The sequence below is a fragment of the Micropterus salmoides genome, unplaced genomic scaffold, assembly GCF_014851395.1.
Source record: "Micropterus salmoides isolate LMB-PRFRI ecotype aquatic unplaced genomic scaffold, ASM1485139v1 Ms_hic_scaffold_1, whole genome shotgun sequence".
In the NCBI taxonomy this organism is placed as follows: Eukaryota; Metazoa; Chordata; class Actinopteri; order Centrarchiformes; family Centrarchidae; genus Micropterus; species Micropterus salmoides.
Window position 1 is genome coordinate 19,669,289 of NW_024040040.1, and position 14,194 is coordinate 19,683,482.

Sequence of the window (14,194 nt, forward strand, 5' to 3'; positions counted from 1 at the left end):
TAAATGTAAGATTAAATATCACAAGTGATATGAAATAAGGTATGCTTTTTCTGTTAAACATTTCTGTCTCTGAACCGACTAAAGGTCACAAGCATTTCTTATTTACATCACAGTAGAAATCCATTCATGAGCCTTGACGTCGAGCAGAGCAGCCTTGTGTAGGACTGTCCTCTAGTGACAAAAAAATAAACTTGCATTCATTTATATTCATGCCAATTTTTAATAAATGCAGCCACTTTGTACCTCCTGTCAGGGGCCCCAAAAGCTGTATTTTTATTGTGAGTCAATTAGTTTGATCATTTAATTAACAGAAATTTGTTCAAACTTGGGACTATACGCACTGTATCAACCCAAATAAGGGCCTGGGTCCACTTACCAGGTTAATATGTAAATGGTTATGCAACTATATCATATTTAATAGTTGTATTAGCAGTAGCAGCAGTAGTGCTGGTAATATTAATGGTAGTAGTAGTCGTAGTTATTGCAGTTCTTACAGCAATACAGCAGGAAAATAACATTATGCGACATTTCAGAAGCAATGTTGTACTTTTTACTCCACTACATTTGTCTGACAGTTATAGTTACTAGTTACTTTTTGGATTACAAATTTTTATACCTGAATGTGAATGTTTCTGACTCCTTTATGGCAAAATGATCCTACTTCTTAAGCTAAATAAACTATTTAAATCCCTTTGCTGATCATGCTCACTTTTTAGAAATACACGGTTATCACAGAACAGCAATACCACAAACATTATGATGATTTTATAGATTCTGATGCATTGCTGTGGATTAAACTGCCCAACAATACATCAAGTAGTTAAAATCAGCTCAAGCTTAAACAGTTGCAGCAGTAAAATGCAACATACACAGCAGTAATATTCATCCAGAAACACTGACAGGGCAATTCCTTTCTGCTTACTGATAATACTTAAATACTTTTACTTAATTAAGGTTTTGAATGTAGGACTTTACTTGTAGGAAAGTATCTGAATACTTCTTCCACCATGTGCACTACATACTCAAGAACTTGGCAGCATGAGCTCTCATCTCACACGATAACAGTGGGCTGTGCGAACAGCTCAGCTGTGCATCTAGCTAATTGTGTTTTTCAAAGTGCCCCCTTCTTCTTTTTTTAAGTGTCATATATCATCAAAGTTTAAATATGTATACATCGTAATATTGTTTAGGCCTATCTGTTTTATTGAGTTGGGTTAGGGTGGGTGGTAGTGAAGTTTGATTCTGAAGCGTAGCTCAAAGGCTAACATGCTAATCACAGGTTGATGAGCATCTTCAGTAAAGTCAGTGATGATGACAGTTGAGACAGGATTAGCCATCTTCCCTCACCGCTCACATGCTAATGAGCTTCTTTACTCCATGTCCATCTCCACAGAAGCAGATGGCAGTGACGACACAGGGATAAAGTTAATATTCAGTGAGTTTGACTGTGATGGGGAACTGCACGAGGCTGCTAAGCCCTGCAATCTGTCCAGTTTCACAGGTTTCAGGGTTGGCAGTTCAGCCCAGTGAAAGTTCTGAGTTGTTGTTGCTTCAAAAAGAATGAATCATGTTTGCTGAAAGCCCAGTTTTCGGTATTATAGGAAGATTTGGTTTTAGATCTTTTTTATTTTTAGTTTGTAACTTCAAGAAAAAGTTTTGACATTTTGAGAAATATGCTTTGCTTTCTGGCAAAGTGGTAGATGAGGGATTGAGACCATTTATGTCTGCCTCTTAATATGAGAGACTGTCCTCACCAGAAAAACAACCATATAGGTAATTTGTGCAGCACAAAATTATGACCCATATTTACATTTATTGTGGCAGCGACCACATGACATAAGAAAGACAGGTCACGTAAATAGCCAGAAAGTCCAAACTATGGAGGTGGTGGATTAGGTGGGTGGATAGAAATGTTGCAGACTTTCACCCAGGAGACGAGTGTTTGGTACCCATGTGAAACAAGATTAATTTAGGTTTTTAGTTAAATTACGTAGGTTCCATAACTTACGTAAGCTATGTATTAGCATTAGCTAAGTTTGCTATGTTACCTTAGTTGACAGCCCCTCGAAGCCCCTTACCCTAACCTTGACAGGGGTGTGTGCCTAAACCTAAGTCAGTGATTGTATGCATGTTGACCAGTTAACCTTCTTTGTGTTGCTGCGGTCTCCTCGTGTTTATGTCATGTGACGTAGGTCATGTGATTTACATAACATATGTCTGGTCAAGAAATGGAGTTTGAAATTGCAGTTTTGGGAGGCATGGACACCGGTAGGGATGCTAATTTATAATCTCATGTAAGTCATTTTGGGAGGTATTGATAAAATGACCTATATTGTCGTTTAGGTCGGAGGACTTGATGAATGTAATTCCTCGTATGTGTAAAACACTACTTGGCAATAAAGCTCCTTCTGATTCTGATTCTGATTCTGATTCTGATGTTGCATTTTGTTTGTTTAGTCAATACAATAAACGGTCAGCCAAATATGTAGCATTTTGCCATCGGCCAATACCTACACTCACAAGGCCAATATATCATCCAAAATGACAGCATATCTAAAACCATTACTGGATATATAGTGCTAAAGAGGTGGTATTATTCAAAATCTTATTAAGGGGTTGTATCAGAACAGGTTTACATGGTTTCATTTTCAAAAAACACTATATTTTGTACTGCACATTGCTGCAACTCCTCTTTTCACACTGTGTGTTGAACGCTCTGTTTTAGCTATGGAGTGATACATCTTTCCTCTACATGATCTTTGTTGGGTTATTAATCTGTAACAAGAGTATCTTTCATCCATAAAGTTTTAACTGAGCTCTATCTCTACATCACAGTAACAACTTTCTGTCCATTGACTGCCTAGAGGGTAGTTTGGAAGGGAGAGGGGAGGCAGCAGACGGACATCTTGTCACTGTGTGCTGCAGCTCAGGGTGTTTTTTCACCGGTGTTTTTGAGGGCGCGTCTGACTAGCCGCTAGGCGAGCATTATGACACACATTTTGCGGTGTCACAGGGATGAAAGGGAAACGGCTGGACTACAAATGAGCTGTTTTCAGGCAGTTCAGAGTTTTCTGCAGGAGATGGGAACTCCCTTTGGTGTGGACATCGGGCTTTTTCACTTTGCAAACCTATTACATGCACAAAAAGACAGAAACTCAATAAAGGATAGGGAAAAAGCCTAAAAGCATAATACCACCTCTTTAATTATATATTGTTTAACTGCACCTCGCTGTCCCTTAAACACCAGTCACATTCTACAACTACAGAATGACCTATTGTATGTATTTTTATTATATATTTCATTTATTATATTTCATTAATCAATAAATATTGCATCTAAAACAACATGTTACTGGCTAAGATCACATGTATTTTAGATTGTACTCTGCATGGAATAATAGGATTATACATAACTTTCTTTGTTTTGATATCTATCTATGATAAATATCGGCATCGGCCATTAAAAAAACCTATATCGGTTGACCTCTACTCCATGCACATTAATAAGTTGGTGTATTGACAAAATGGAAATGTGATAAAGTGCATTGGAAACAGACTTTGTGCACCACGTAGCCTACTCGACGAGCGTAGTTGTTGTCATCGTCGGACATTTGAGCCTTGATTGGCAGTGCAGTGCATGTGAAACGTAATAAAGCCCTACTGTTCTGCTTTTTAATGATAGTTCAACAGCCTGAATACAACCTTCAAATGTATAATGCAACTGCAAAACTGTCTGCATCTTTCTGTGGTCGCTTTTTCCAACAAATTTGACAATATTTCTCTGGGGAGTGCAGTAATAGACAGTGGCAGCTTCGACAGTTTGTCAGACTTAGCAACAGTAACTAAGGGGGCGGGGCTCAATTGAATAGGGCTGATTTAATGTATGCAATAGTGTTCCAGTGTCAGGGGCGCACCAGCAGGTGGACAATCTTAATCTTCCTGTGGCAGATCTGGAAACTCCTACATACATCACATTTCTTCTGATTCAGTCTTTGAGTTCAAGGTCAGACTTTTCCAAAACAATTTAGATGTTTTCAGTTATGTGCTGGATGAACTGACACAAAAAAGAAGAAGCATGTCAACTGATCAATGCTAGCTCTAGAGATAAAAGACGTTTCAGAAGACGCCTTATTTAAAATGACGCTTGTTGCTCTTACAACTGACTCACTGCCAAATATATGAACACACTCCCACTTTCTTGACCCCGTGCAAATGGGATTTGACTGAGATATTTATATATATATATATATATATATATATATATATATATATATATAATGATAAAAATGTCCTGGAATAACAAGTTACTTAGCAACAACCAGCATGATCAAAGCAGCAACTGAATATGAGAAAACAGAGGGAGAGATAAAGATATTGATGATGAAATTGTAAATATTCCTCAAGTAAGAATCAAATTTTCTCTAAATTGGGATGAAATGAAACACTTTTTCCACTTTGTTCTACTTCAACATAATAAAAATGCATTGCTTTTCTGATGTTGCATCTGCTGTATGTTGTAGGGAATAGAAATTAAAGAAAAAAATGACAGCTTCAGATAAAATATATACTCCACAACCATCATTTTAACACACAGTTAATCAGACCCACAGTTAAACGACATTTACAGCCTTATATGTCATGTAAAATCCTTAAATTACTAAAAAATCAACCCTCTGGCATGATGGATACAAGAATTCATGCCTGGATGGAAGCTTTTGAAACAGCAAAAGTCACATTTTTGACCTGCTTCTGTTCTCCTGAAATTTTGTTATTGCAATTCAAAAACTACAGAAGAAACTACTATCAGTGCTTCTATAACAGAGAATTTAATAATCAAGTGATTTTTTACGTTTACATTTATTCATTTAGCTGACACTTTTATCCAAAGCGACCTACAATTGCTATACATGTCAGATGTCGCACGCCTCTGGAGCAACTAGGGTTAACTGTCTTGCTCAGGGACACAATGGTGGATGGGTCACAGTGGAGGATTGAACCCGGGTCTCTCACACCATAGGCATAGTCTTATCCATTGCGCCTTCGCCAATAGGTCATTTTGCAAGAAACATATGAAATATTTGCTGCTTCCAGCCTCTCAAATTTTGTAATTTCTTTTCTGTTCTTCTTTTGTGTTTTTTACCAATGTAAACTGAATATATTTGGCTTCTGGACATTCATCCTTGTGTGACAGACCTGCTCGCCAATCACAAGCTCCATGAGCCTCCTGTTACGGTCCTACTCCAATCAGAGTGGGCACAGGGCGTGTACATTTTACAAACAAAACTGGAGGAAAACGTGAGATATTTCAAAGGTCTTGAACCAAACAGGGTAAATCCTAAATACTAATCATTATGAGGGTTTGAAAATTGTCAAATTGGATATGAAAATACTTTAAATACCTTTTTAAAAAAACATATTATGCAGATTAGTTTTATATTAATGTAATTTTTAAGAAGCAGGGCTGGAAATTACTGCAACACCAGAAACTGACCAGAAATGAAGTTGTTATATGTACAGTGAGGAAAATAAGTATTTGAACACCCTGCTATTTTGCAAGTTCTCCCACTTAGAAATCATGGAGGGGTCTGAAATTGTCATCGTAGGTGCATGTCCACTGTGAGAGACATAATCTAAAAAAAAAAATCCAGAAATCACAATGTATGATTTTTTAACTATTTATTTGTATGATACAGCTGCAAATAAGTATTTGAACACCTGTCTATCAGCTAGAATTCTGATTCTCAAAGACCTGTTAGTCTGCCTTCAAAATGTCCACCTCCACTCCATTTATTATCCTAAATTAGATGCACCTGTTTGAGGTTGTTAGCTGCATAAAGACACCTGTCCACCCCATACAATCAGTAAGAATCCAACTACTAACATGGCCAAGACCAAAGAGCTGTCCAAAGACACTAGAGACAAAATTGTACACTTCCTCAAGGCTGGAAAGGGCTACGGGGAAATTGCCAAGCAGCTTGGTGAAAAAAGGTCCACTGTTGGAGCAATCATTAGAAAATGGAAGAAGCTAAACATGACTGTCAATCTCCCTCGGACTGGGGCTCCATGCAAGATCTCACCTCGTGGGGTCTCAATGATCCTAAGAAAGGTGAGAAATCAGCCCAGAACTACACGGGAGGAGCTGGTCAATGACCTGAAAAGAGCTGGGACCACCGTTTCCAAGGTTACTGTTGGTAATACACTAAGACGTCATGGTTTGAAATCACGCATGGCACGGAAGGTTCCCCTGCTTAAACCAGCACATGTCAAGGCCCGTCTTCAGTTTGCCAATGACCATTTGGATGATCCAGAGGAGTCATGGGAGAAAGTCATGTGGTCAGATGAGACCAAAATAGAACATTTTGGTCATAATTCCACTAACCGTGTTTGGAGGAAGAAGAATGATGAGCACCATCCCAAGAACACCATCCCTACTGTGAAGCATGGGGGTGGTAGCTTCATGCTTTGGGGGTGTTTTTCTGCACATGGGACAGGGCGACTGCACTGTATTAAGGAGAGGATGACCGGGGCCATGTATTGTGAGATTTTGGGGAACAACCTCCTTCCCTCAGTTAGAGCATTGAAGATGGGTCGAGGCTGGGTCTTCCAACATGACCCGAAGCACACAGCCAGGATAACCAAGGAGTGGCTCTGTAAGAAGCATATCAAGGTTCTGGCGTGGCATAGCCAGTCTCCAGACCTAAACCCAATAGAGAATCTTTGGAGGGAGCTCAAACTCCGTGTTTCTCAGCGGCAGCCCAGAAACCTGACTGATCTAGAGAAGATCTGTGTGGAGGAGTGGGCCAAAATCCCTCCTGCAGTGTGTGCAAACCTGGTGAAAAACTACAGGAAACGTTTGACCTCTGTAATTGCAAACAAAGGCTACTGTACCAAATATTAACATTGATTTTCTCAGGTGTTCAAATACTTATTTGCAGCTGTATCATACAAATAAATAGTTAAAAAATCATACATTGTGATTTCTGGATATTTTTTTTTTTTTAGATTATGTCTCTCACAGTGGACATGCACCTACGATGACAATTTCAGACCCCTCCATGATTTCTAAGTGGGAGAACTTGCAAAATAGCAGGGTGTTCAAATACTTATTTTCCTCACTGTAAGTATTTATTTGCCCTATTGTCCACACCTGATTGGAAAACGTCTTTATACCTATGTACCTACCTTGGGAACAGCAGTTTGACACAAATAATCTTGACTTCCACTTACTGGCTATTTTTTGAGTTTTCTCTGCATCTCACAGTCTCCATCAGCAAATGTTTGCAACTCCAGAAAAGACCGGTACCTGGACTTTAAAGGGAGACTATATAACTTTTGAAAGAAGAAAATTATATTATTAATAATTTTCTTTTAGTAATTTAAATGTTGAATTCATAAGCAAAAAAACACACGCACTTCAATAAACCAGTATGAACAGTAGCTTTTGCCTGCTAAATGTTAGCTAATGTTAGCAAACCTTACCTCGATCCGTTTGTTGATTTTCTTTTTACTCTTGTCCACTTCTTCTATGGTTGCACCATGTTAACATTAACCTGTATTTGTCTCTTGTGGCAACAGGCAACTGTTCAACAAAAGTTACATAGTCTAGCATTAAAAAAGATAAAATGAGGCATTTCAATTTTTAACTTTAAGCATGAGCTCATAGTTTTAGATATATTTTCCACCCTGACAACACTGTTATGTACTGTTATGTTTCAGCGCAAACATGGTCCACATGATGGTGATTAAACAGCACAAAATGCTTCAAATTTGATAACAAAAAGAAATGTGTCTGTATTCATGTTGAAAGCTAATAATAACTGTTGCTGTGCTTTATCTCTCCATTAGAATCAGCAGCTTTGTGGTGGGTAAATTCTCATATACAGCTAATGCATCTCAGGAGGCACCGGCTTGTTTATGAAGCAGGCAGCACTTGACGGTGGGTTACTGAGCTATGATCAATGACACAATTAAAACCACTCAATGATGCAAATGAAAAGCAACAAAGCATCCCTGTTCATTTAAAGTAAATATTGCTGTTGTTGTGTAACGAGTGTAGGCTGTAAAGTTGATTTTGGGTCAAAGTCACAGTGGTCAAGCTGGAAAAACATTCTTTTCAGCTGACAATATGAGAAACACAGAATCTCATGTACCTGTGGAGGTACCTTGAAAAAAAATGACACATCCTTTCTTTGCATAAACTATGGAATCTGGCTCCTGCCAGATTACTCCCATCCTGCTGCTGTGGTGCTGCAGCAACACATGATTGTGCAGGATTATACTTTGACTGTTGGTCTCCCTGCCTGCTCGCAGCTAAGTACCGCTTTGCATAAACTGCAGGCAATAATGAAGCTCCTTAATGTTGGAGCCTTTATTCCTCATCGCTGCTGTCACCGTGTCTCTGCCTTGTATTTTACTGTAGGTATCAGCCGTAAAACATGAAGAGGTATAAATGCACTTTGATGTTTCAATATGACAGATTTATAGTTCATAGATATCGTTTGTATTTAAAATATTCATCATATCATATAGGTTTTCAAGTGGGGTGTTCATTTCAAATAAAAATCCATATTTTAGATCAAATGGTTAATATATTACTGTATAATTCAAATATGCATTAATCTGTTGCTGCAAATAGTCCCAGACAAATGCACTATTTACTCATATTTGAGTGATGTTTTCTAAAACTAGTGCCTAGCTGTTTAAAGTAAAATTGTAAGCATTACATTTGAATTCATTTAGATGACACTTTCATCCAAAGCAACTTACAATTACTAAGTATGTCAGAGGTCGCACGCCTCTGGAGCAACTAGGGGTTAAGTGTCTTGCTCAGAGACACATTGGGGGATGTGTCACAGTGGAAATTGAGCCCAGCTCTCTCACACCAAAGTCTTATCCACTGCACCATCACCACCCCACAAGTAACTATAAAGCTGTGATTCATTTTTGAAGATCATTAGCAACTTAGCTAATCTTCATTAGCAACAAACACTATATAAATAAAATTGAATTGAATTGAATTGAATAATGACAAACAGACTAACACACTGTTGAGAAAATAAAACCTTATTGTTTAGATCTAATGTAGGCTACAGTGCCCCTCTGTTTTAGGATAAGCATTTAAATAATCTAAGTATATTTTGTAACCCAAAGTTTACAACTTTAGTCAGAACAAATGGGTTTGGGCTGAGTGCCTAACAGACTGGGGGTAAAAAATTGTGACAGATTGGTTTTGGTCTTTTCATGGTTTTTCACCATGGTTATTGTTTGCCCACAATAAGAAAAATGTAGAATATTGCTAGCGTTATCTTTTAAAACAGTGGTTCTCAGTATTTTTTACATCAAGGAAGTCCGTTTGATAAGATTTTGTCCCAGGGTCCCCAGTCTGATAGGATTTTTACTTTTAGATGTTTTATTACAGAAAGTGTATGAAACCCATGACCGACATAGTCATAAGTCATTGTGTTATAAAATAAATAACAAAAATAAATAATTCCTGTTTTTGACCTCCTGGAACCCCCTCAAACAACGTTTTACTGTATTATTATAATTATAATAATAATTATTATTATAATTATATTATTATTATGCACGTGTGTGTTTGCATCTGTCCGCAGGTAACCTCGCATACTAATGGACTCATCAGAAATCATTTTTAAAAACCCATTTTATTGACCGAGCCTGTCCTAAAGCTTAGACTTTAATTTTTTCAGTAGCAGTTGCCATTTTACAATATGCGTTACGAAATAGCAAAAGGCATTTCTGGCAATTGGTTATGCCAAAAACAAAGCTTACCAAGTCTGTTGTAGGCCTTTGTCATGGCTCAAAATCTGACATCTGTGACACTGTGGGCGTGTCTGCTCTGTTAAGTTAGTTCTTAGTCAGTTAGGTTATTTTTTAGTCTTTTCTGTATCTGTTATTTTGTCTCTGTTTTGGGGTTCAGTCCGTCTGTTGTCTTGTGTCTAGTTTACACTGTGTGCTCGTGCTTTTTGGTCTGAAGTGTGTCTTGTTGGGGGGTCGGTTTGTGATCTATTTAGTTTCATTATTATTCTGATTGTTCTGTTATAGTCTGTCCTTTTTATTAAGTTTATTATTCAGTTTGCCTGTCTGTCCTGTTTTAGTTTTGCCTTATTATGTTTAGTGTATTTCTGCATTTAGATTTGCTTGTGTCTGTCCCCCCAGTAATTCCTCTGCCTGCTTGTCCGCTAAGTGCTTTGAGTTCCAGTTAGTGTATGGTCTTGTGTTTTGCATCTGTTAGAATCTGTCTGTTTTCCCCTGCTGTCACTCTACCTGTCACTGTGCTTGATTAGTCCCTCATGTCTTTCACCTGTGTATCCCCTCCCAGCTTGTTAGCCCGTGTGTGTGTGTGTATATATGGTTGCTTGTTTCCTCAGTCTGTGTCCGGTCATTGTAGCGTGTATATGCTCTGTCTGGTGTTGTAGTGTTTACCCGGCCTTGCTCGTCATCCTTTTTCCCTGCTGTCTGGATTATCACCCTTTTTGGATTTCTGTTGGATTACCTTGTTTAATTTGGACTCGGTTTATTTTTGGTTTACATTGAACTCAGCCACTCTGCCAGTAAGTGTGGTCGCCTTTTGTTGCTTCAATAAATCCTCTGAACTGTACCTGCTCCACTCAGTGTCCTGCATTTGGATCCACCAACCTTCCTTACACACCAAACCCTGACAGACATCCACAGAAAAGTTGTGTATCATCTTGAACTGGAGCATCTGCAGATTAATTCCATACCCGATAAGATTATGATCCACTAAAGTCAGGCACAATACAAGATGAATAAATCCTTAAACTTGACTCTAAGGGAGCTGGGAGGGACAAATGCGTGAGATTCAACTCTTCTTTATTTGGGAGGGAGGGCTTTTATTTGTGTGTTGTTTGGTGGTTACAACAAAATGTTTTAAATAAATAAGAATGTTTAAATTCAGAAGGTATCGCCCCGTTTATTGTTTCCTTTTTAAGTTTACACAGTTAGGCAAACCCAGGATGCAGTTACAGTACCATTACACTATTCTAAGCATCTTAAAGAAAACTGCAACTTTTGGCTACTACAGAAAAACACCTTGAAAAAAACTTTGCATATATCTATATAAGAAAATATCCGTACTGTAATACACAAATCTCACAGCCTGTCCTCACACACAAAATTACAACATGGGTTCATAGTTGAAGGGCTTAAAACAACCGAATTTTACATTATAAGAAACCTCTTGCGGCCGTGTGACAGTGCATGTGAAATAACACCAAATGTAGGATAGTGATGTGCAGATCAATCCTAAAGTATCGATATTTCTGATACCAACATTTCCTGCTCTAGTATCGATACTCATATAAAAGGATCGATATCTAAATTCAATCATTTGGAGTGAGTGTGTGTTTTATCATAAGTATCTTACTGTCACCAGAATGGTCTAATTATACTCGGTTGATGGGAACTACTTTTATTTCCGCCTGTCAAAGTCATGTGACAGTGACAGTGAAATACTTTGGCAACACCGCAAACTTCGCTAAACATCTGAGATTAAGTCTGTCACAATAATAGGATGATGTTATGAAGCGGCAGGTCTGAGCAGGATATTTTTATTATAATTAAAGAAAATCACAGTAGTTTGATGTCTTGTCATTATGCAGCTATTATTTTGAATTGGTAAGGTTACAGCCTACTCCTTAATTCTCTCATAAATACAGAAACGGGAGGGGTGAGGTCACATTAAACTAGAAATAAAATACGTAAAAAGTATTGGTATCAGCAATACCAACCTGGTTATTACTTGGTATTGGATTGTTACGTGGTATGGCACATCACTAGTGTAGGATATAAATAACCACAAAATTCCTACTTGGTGGTGGGTATGGTGGATGGTTTTTGAAGTATTATTAGTGTTCACTAGCTAGTGTTAGCAATAATTTTGGTGGGTTTTTTTGCGTTTTGTAGTGTTTATTTTTAGTGGTTTAGGTAGTGATTTTTGTGTAGTATTAGCTACTGTTTGCTCTAGCGTTAGCTAACGTTGCCATTAGTTCTAGCTAACTATGTTACTGTTTAAAAGCTTTGACAGCTCCCCAGAAGCCCTTAAGCCATGGATATACTTGCTTTTAAGTACGCATTCGCATACACAAGATGGCAGCCACGCGTATGCTGCGTCCCTTTGGAGCGCAGGTTGTGCATGTCTCCAAGAATTAACACTATGCGTCCGTGAGATGCAATTCAGCACATGAACATTTGTCGATCTGATCGGCAGGTCAGCAGCAATCTACTGTTCCACACTAGCCCAGGTGGTGGCAGTATGCAGTTGGTTTGCCAACCGCCATTAAACGCAAAAGAAGAACAAGGTCAGCAGCAGACTTTAAAAAAGGAGATTTATGGCGGGATGTTTACAATAAAACTCCTGGAGCTAATCCGCAATTACCGAGATCGTTATGATGTCTCATTAAAATTACAACCTGCTCGAGTGTCACTATGTTTGGTTTGTTTACGATGTGCAAATTTGGAGGTTGTCGGAGGAAGATTATCCGGTGTCAGCGAGGGATGTCCTGGTCCTGGTCTACCCCCTAGTGGATTCAGGTTTAATCCTCCAGGTACATGCAAAGTACGCTGGCAAGTATGTGAACAATGCCGTTTGCGTTGGCGACACTTGTCTACACCTGCGCATTGTTAAAAAGCAAGTATATCCAGGGCTTTAACCCTAACCATCATAGGGGTGTGTGCCTAAACCGTGATTGTATGCAAGTCGACTGGTTAACCCTACAGCTGGTCAAGGCCAATGCGCTAGCAGGTAGGGTTAACCTTTTTTTGCTGCAATGGGGAACAGAAAACACGGACGTGTTGGAAAACATATTACTTGCTATTACCTGATACTCCACTTATAAACTAACATTACAAAGTCAAACAGTCAAAAAAAGATTTGTTTGACTGTTTGAGGTATTGCTGCACACAAAGCTCATACTTATTATGAGAGTGTGAAAGCTCAAATAAAGTAATTCCTGCTTAAAAAATATGTTCAAAAGTTTGGTGACTGTTACATATTAATGTGCTGTCAGTTGAGTGAAAGAAGAGTGTTTCAGTTGTTTTATAAAGCATGAGAAAAAAGCAAGAGAGGACAAAGCCATCCTACCTTGGTATCCTTGTGTGGCTGACAGTCAATCTGATGAGAGACGGATGCCGTTTGGTTCATCTTTGCTCCTCAGTTTCACTCAATGCTCTGTTCAAATAAAATTCCCAACACTGCTCTAGACTCCTAGCAGCTCAATTTTAAAGTTTCCACCGACTTCCAACTGGCTGCTTCTTGTCTCCAAGCTGACCAAAGCACAAACTGATTCTAATAATACTGAAGCCTGCAGAGCTGCAGCACTGGAAACACTCTCCCCTCGTTGTTATTGAAGCTACACCAGAGGCGATACGTTTAAATACACATTCTGTTCTCCTTCCTTTGTTTCTGTCTCTGGCAATAAATGGTCTCAATGCCACATTTGAATGCCGTCCCCACCTCTCTCCTCTTCCCTTCTCTTCTTCAGCAAGTATGTGCTGCTGACAGACGGTTCATAAACCAGGATGTTTGCCAGTGCCTCCCACATATGAGGACGTTTCTTCATCAGAATGCAAATTTGCTGGAGGCGAAGATATTGCGGGCATTTGGTTGGAGCTTTTAGATCTAAAGCATTTCGTATTCAAAGCTTACAGCAGGGGTTTAGTGTTGTCTGAAAGGCATTTTGACAAGACGTGTTGTTGTTTTGAAGGACTCACATTGATGAATGAATGTTAAGCTCCAACTTTGACCCTACGGGTACCTGCTGCTGTTTATTCCATTCCAAAAGCCCGATATGGAGAATCCACTTTATTTAAAAAGATGTAGAGGATGAGAAGCAGACTGGCTGAAAACAAATTTCTGTCTTGAGACAACTGCAAGCTTTACAGACAGACATCAGACTTTTTTTTTTGCGATTGAGAAAATAATCCTACTTCTTAAGCTAAATACTGTAAAACTTAATTTAATTAACTGGGCATTTATATGCTTCAATCACAGAACTCACCCTGCCTATATTTTGGACAGGCCTTTAATTCCTAATTCTTATTGAGACCTGCATTTATTTGTCAGAATGTGTAGCCATCTCCAGGTCAGTAAAAGGGGCAGGCATCTAATTGAGACTAGACTTTTAATTGAAGTTTCACAGTAAACTATTTTTAA

The 14,194-nt window shown here is 38.6% G+C and overlaps 1 protein-coding gene across 1 annotated transcript in view; it reads right to left on the reverse strand.

Moving 5' to 3' along the window:
* Nucleotides 1-13,440, reverse strand: part of LOC119905037 (inactive dipeptidyl peptidase 10-like) — a 122,363-nt gene extending 108,923 nt beyond the window's left edge. The window contains exon 1 of the mRNA XM_038721724.1: nucleotides 13,124-13,440. Coding sequence (XP_038577652.1) covers nucleotides 13,124-13,183 — 60 coding nt within the window. The 5' untranslated portion in view covers nucleotides 13,184-13,440. The remainder of the gene's footprint in view (nucleotides 1-13,123) is intronic.
* Nucleotides 13,441-14,194: the final 754 nt, after the last annotated feature.